This window comes from Numenius arquata, unplaced genomic scaffold (assembly GCF_964106895.1).
Source record: "Numenius arquata unplaced genomic scaffold, bNumArq3.hap1.1 HAP1_SCAFFOLD_1644, whole genome shotgun sequence".
Taxonomy (NCBI): Eukaryota; Metazoa; Chordata; class Aves; order Charadriiformes; family Scolopacidae; genus Numenius; species Numenius arquata.
In genome coordinates, this window is record NW_027414917.1 from 2,785 (window position 1) to 8,391 (window position 5,607).

At 64.3% G+C, this 5,607-nt stretch overlaps 1 protein-coding gene across 1 annotated transcript; it reads left to right on the forward strand.

Moving 5' to 3' along the window:
• The first annotated feature begins 497 nt into the window (after positions 1-497).
• Positions 498-5,296, forward strand: LOC141478278 (staphylococcal nuclease domain-containing protein 1-like). The gene is made up of 8 exons (XM_074167383.1): positions 498-682; positions 1,426-1,567; positions 2,008-2,131; positions 2,242-2,311; positions 3,190-3,303; positions 3,384-3,587; positions 4,282-4,326; positions 4,874-5,296. The coding sequence occupies exons 1-8, from the start codon at positions 515-517 to the stop codon at positions 4,937-4,939; spliced, it is 933 nt and encodes a 310-aa protein (XP_074023484.1). The 5' UTR covers positions 498-514; the 3' UTR covers positions 4,940-5,296.
• The last annotated feature ends 311 nt before the right edge of the window (positions 5,297-5,607 follow it).

The window sequence follows — 5,607 nt, forward strand, 5'->3', positions numbered from 1 at the left end:
TGGGTGCCCACGGAGCAGATCTAGGTGGCCGTGGAGCTGAGTTGGGTGCCCACGGAGCAGAGCTGGGTGCCCGTGGAGCAGATCTGGGTGCCCATGGAGCAGATCTAGGTGCCCAGGAGAAGATCTGTGTGCCCAGAAGCAAAGTTGGGTGCCCAGGAGCTGAGTTGGATGCCCATGGAGATGAGTTGGGTGCCCATGGAGCAGATCTGAGTGCCCAGGACCTGAGTTGGTTGCCCACAGAACAGAGCTGGGTGCCCATGGAGATGAGTTGGGTGCCCAGGAGCAGACTTGGGTGCCCATGAAGCAAATCTGGGTGCCCAGGAGCAGATAGAGGTGCCCATGGAGCTGAGTTGGGTTTCTGGAAGCGGCTGAGATGAGGAGGAACATTTGGGGACGGTGGCTGCGGGGACACGGGGTGGGGTGGGGATGGGCGGGTGGCCGGTTCCTGAGGGTACAGAGGGCTGATGTCTCCCCCTTTGATGGGTGCCCGCAGGTGGAGGTGGAGGTGGAGAGCATGGACAAGGCGGGGAACTTCATCGGGTGGTTGCACATCGAGGGCCTCAACCTGTCGGTGGCCCTGGTGGAACATGCCCTCTCCAAGGTCCACTTCACCGCCGAGCGCAGCCCCTACTACAAGGCCCTGCTGGCTGCCGAGGAGGCCGCCAAGAAGAAGAAGGAGAAGGTGAGCTTGGGGTAGGACCGTCCCCAAGAGATGTCACCACCCCAAGGGGTGTCCTCATGCCCAGAGTTGTCCCCACCTCAAGGGATGTCCCCATGGCAAGAGATGTTCTCACCCCAAGAGATGTCCTCGTGGCAAGGGATGTTCTTACCCTAAGAGATATCCCCACCCCAAGGGGTGTCCCCATGCCCAGAGATGTCACCACCCCAAGGGATGTTCCCATGGCAGATGTTCTCACCCTAAGAGATATCCCCAACCCGAGGGATGTTCCTACCCCAAGGGATGTCTCCATCCCAAGAGATGTCACCACTCCAAGGGATGTCCCCATGCCAAGAGATGTCCCCATGCTGAGAGATGTTCTCACCCTAAGAGATATCCCCAACCTGAGGGTTGTCCCTACTCCAAGGGATGTCCTCACCCCGAGGAATGTCCCCACCCCAAGGGATGACCCCATCCCAAGAGATGTCCCTACCCCAAGGGATGTCCCACACCAAGGGATGTCCCCATACCAAGGGATGTCCCCATGCCCAGAGGTGTCCCCACCCTGAGGGATGTCCCCATGCCAAGGGATATCCCCACCCCAAGAGATGTCCCCACCCCAAGGCTCGTGGCATCCATGGTGCTGGAGCCCAGTGATGCTCCACCTGCTGGTTGCCACCACAGCCATCATCCCCTTGCTGGTGGCATCAAGCGTGGCCATGGGGTCGCCCGACCCATGCGTGTGTCTGCACCCCCCCCACCCCCAGGTGTGGTCCCACTACGAGGAGACCCCGGTGGAGGAGGTGGTGCAGGTGCTGGAGGAGAAGGAGCGCACGGCCAACTACAAGCCCGTCTTCGTGACAGAGATCACGGACGATCTCCACTTCTACGTGCAGGACGTGGAGACGGGTACGGGGACAGGGCTGGGGTCCCCCCGTGTCCCCCCCCTCCCCATCGCAGGTCTCAAGCCCCCACGCCCCAGCGATGTCATTTGGCTTTGAGGGACATGGATGGGTGGGCTCATCCCTGGACCTCCCCCCCTGGCTCCAACACCCTCTCCAACCTCCTGGCCATGTGTGGGTCCCACGCGGAGGGTGTGCCCTCCCTGGTGACCTCCCCATGTCCCCAATATTGGTGACACCGCAGCTCCACCACCCCCCAGCACCCATGGGTGTTCTACCACCTGGAGAACCTCCAGGTTCTACCTGGGGGGCTTTATCTCAGTGGGATGAATATGTTCAGGTTTGGTGGACGACCCCCAAAATCCACGTGTCCTGGGGGTCAATGCCCAGGTTGTGGGGAGGTCTCGGGGGGGGGAAAGGTGCTGGATGGGGGCCCTCCTCCCACAGGTGCCCAGCTGGAGAAGCTGATGGAGAACATGCGCACTGAGGTGGGCAACCACCCGCCCGTGGAGGGCTCCTACGCCCCGCGCCGCGGAGACTTCTGCATCGCCAAGTTTGTTGATGGAGAATGGTGAGACGGAGGGGGGGGTCCTGCCCCCCTTGTTGTGGGGTCGTGGGGTGTCTCTGCCCCACGCTGAGGCGTGTTTTGGGGGTGACTCCCCCCATCATCCTGACCTCCAGGTACCGGGCCCGGGTGGAGAAGGTGGAGTCACCTGCCAAAGTTCATATCTTCTACATTGACTACGGCAACGTGAGTGCTCGCCCTTGGGTGCCCTCCCAGCACCATGAAGCCCATGATGGGATGCCCACCACCCTTGGGTGCTCTCCCAAAGCCCATACCCAAGAGCCCATCACATGGTGTCCACCACCCATGCGTTCCTTCCCAACCCTGGTCCTTCAGAGCCCGTCATGGGGTGTTCACCACCCATGGGTGCCCTCCCAACCCCGACAGCAGTGAGCCCATGATGGGGTGCCCACCACCCTTGGGTGCTCTCCCAAAGCCCATACCCAAGAGCCCATCACATGGTGTCCACCACCCATGTGTTCCTTCCCAACCCTGGTCCTTCGGAGCCCCTCACAGGTTGTCCAGCACCCTTGAGTGCCCTCCCAACAGCTGGAAGCCGATGATGGGATGCCCACCACCCATGGGTGCTCTCCCAAAGCCCATACCCAAGAGCCCATCACATGGTGTCCACCACCCATGGGTGCTCTCCCAAAGCCCATACCCAAGAGCCCATCACATGGTGTCCACCACCCATGGGTACTCTCCCAAAGCCCATACCCAAGAGCCCATCACATGGTGTCCACCACCCATGTGTTCCTTCCCAACCCTGGTCCTTCGGAGCCCCTCACAGGTTGTCCAGCACCCTTGAGTGCCCTCCCAACAGCTGGAAGCCGATGATGGGATGCCCACCACCCATGGGTGCTCTCCCAAAGCCCATACCCAAGAGCCCATCACATGGTGTCCACCACCCATGGGTGCTCTCCCAAAGCCCATACCCAAGAGCCCATCACATGGTGTCCACCACCCATGGGTACTCTCCCAAAGCCCATACCCAAGAGCCCATCACATGGTGTCCACCACCCATGGGTGTCCTCCCAACCCCGTCACCCTCTCCGTCCCCACAGAAGGAGACCCTGCCCGCCACCCGCTTGGCTGCTCTGCCCCCGGCCTTCAGCACCCGTGTCCTGCCGGCACAAGCCACCGAGTACAAGTTCGCCTTCATCCAGGTGCCCCAGGACGTAAGTTTGAGGGTGTCAGGGTGGGCTGCTCCCCGATGGGACATCAAGGCGGGGGTGCCCACCACCCATGGTTGCCACAGGAGGAGGCGCGGGCGGACGCAGTGGACAGTGTGGTGAGGGACATCCAGAACACCCAGTGCCTGCTCAACGTGGAGCACCTGGGACCCGGTTGTCCCCACGTCACCCTCCAGTTTGCCGACTCCAAGAGCGATGTGGGGCTGGGGCTGGTCAAGGAGGGGCTGGTCATGGTGGAGGTGCGCAAGGAGAAGCAGTTCCAGAAGGTGGTAGGTGCTGGGTGATGGGGTGGGGAGGGTCTTGGCCAGGGGTGGGGAGGTCCTTGCCCCACTTGCCGTGGGGTGGCCAAGCGGTGATAGAACCCCCACTCATCTGATGCCATATTGATCCTGGCTTGGTGGCAGTGGTGGCTGCCTGGGGACTTGGGGACAGGGTGGGGGGGTCATCCCCCCCTAAGTGCTGGCCACCCCCCACTCAGACGCCTCGGTTCCCTCTGGGGGGGGTCGTGATGGGTGGGGGGGGTCCCACCTCCCTGCCCTCCATGGGGACCCACCTCCCTGCCCTCCATGGGGGTCCCACCTCCCTGCCCTCCATGGGGACCCACCTCCTTGACCTCCGTGGGGGTCCCACCTCCCTGCCCTCCATGGGGACCCACCTCCTTGCCCTCCATGGGGTCCCACCTCCCTGCCCTCCATCAGGTTCCACCTCCTTGACCTCCATGGGGGACCCACCTCCTTCCCCTCCATGGGGTCCCACCTCCCTGCCCTCCATGGGGGTCCCCTTCTCTGCCTCCCTAAGGTGCAGGTTGGGGTGTCACGGGGGGGGTGACAGTTTGCCCACCACCCCGCAGTGGCTGGGCAAACCCTGCTGGGGGTCCCTGGGGGTGCGCGGCTCCCCCCCCCCAAACCCCCATGGCAGGGGGGCGGGGGGCACGGGTTGACCCCCCCACCTCTGTCCCCACAGATCACCGAGTACCTGAACGCCCAGGAGACCGCCAAGAGCGCACGGGTGAGTGGGGGGGGGGGGGGGCAGACTGTGACACCCCCCTTGTCCTGGGGGTGGGGGGGTGGGGTTGCTGGATGTGGTACCCCCCCATTTTCAGGGGCGATGCTGGATGTGCCCCCCCCTCATCTCTGGGGTACCCCATTATCCCTGGAGTGATGCTGGATGTGCCCCCCCCCCCTCATCTCCGGGGGAGATGGTACATGTGGTACCCCCTTTATCCCTGGGGTGACGGTTGATGTGGGTCCCCCCATTTCTGGGGTGATGCTGGGTGTGTCCCCCCCCCTCATTTCTGGGGTGATTCTGGATGTGGCCCCCCCCGATCCCTGGGGTGATGCTGGATGTGACCCCCCCCCATCTCCAGGGAGATGCTGGATGTGGTACCCCATTATCCCTGGGGTGACGGTCGATGTGGGTGCCCCCCCCCCCCCAATCTCTGGGGCGATGCTGGGTGTGTCGTGTCCCCCCCCCCTCATTTCTGGGGTGATGCCAAATGTGCCCCCCGGCCCCAAACCTGCTGGGGGGGGCCCCATCCCCTGCCCCTCTCTTGCAGCTGAACCTCTGGCGCTACGGGGATTTCCGCGCCGACGACGCCGACGAGTTCGGCTACAGCCGCTAAGGGACGATGAAGATGATGATGATGATGATGAAGATGATGCTTCTGGGGGGGGCCCCCGCGCCCCCACCGCCGCCACCACACCTCCCCCTTCCCTTCCCCCCCCCCCTCCCCTCCCGCCTCGTCCCATCCCGTCCCATCCCATCCCCTGGGGGCCGGGGCAGCCGAGAAGGGGAGGGGGTGGGTGGGGGGGGCCCAGCTCCGTGCCCCAGGGATGTTGGGGTGGGGGGGGTGGGGGGGGTATCCCCCCGCCTTGTCCCCCACAATCCTGTCCCCAGCCAGAGCCGCCGCGCGCTGCCCCCCCCCCCCCCCCGGCCTGTATTTAAAGCTTCGGAGGCCAAATAAAAGTAGTCAAGCGTCGTGCTGTGACCTGTCCCTCCCCGGGGGGGGGGGGTCACCCCCGTGCTGGTGTCACACACATCCCCCCCCCCCCCCCAAAGGTTCACTGTGTCCCCAAGGACCAAAACTGCCCCCCAAGGCCAGGAAGGGCTGGGAAGGGCGGGGGGGGTTGTGTCTTCCATGGGGGTGGGGGAGGGCTGCAGACCTGACCCCATCCTGGGAGGTTGGGGGGGGGGGGGCTCATCCATGCCCAGGGGGGTGGAGGAGGTGCCTGGATGGAAGGTGGGGGGAGATTGGGGGGGGGGGCTGCCCCCCCCCCCCCCCACACACAC

Coding starts and splice junctions, on each gene's coding strand:
- LOC141478278 (XM_074167383.1), top strand. CDS start 515: ATGGACAAGGCGGGGAACTTCATCGGGTGGTTGCACATCGAGGGCCTC. Junction 2,132..2,241: donor AAGTTTGTTGATGGAGAATG/GTGAGACGGAGG, acceptor CCTGACCTCCAG/GTACCGGGCCCGGGTGGAGA. Junction 4,327..4,873: donor AGACCGCCAAGAGCGCACGG/GTGAGTGGGGGG, acceptor CCTCTCTTGCAG/CTGAACCTCTGGCGCTACGG.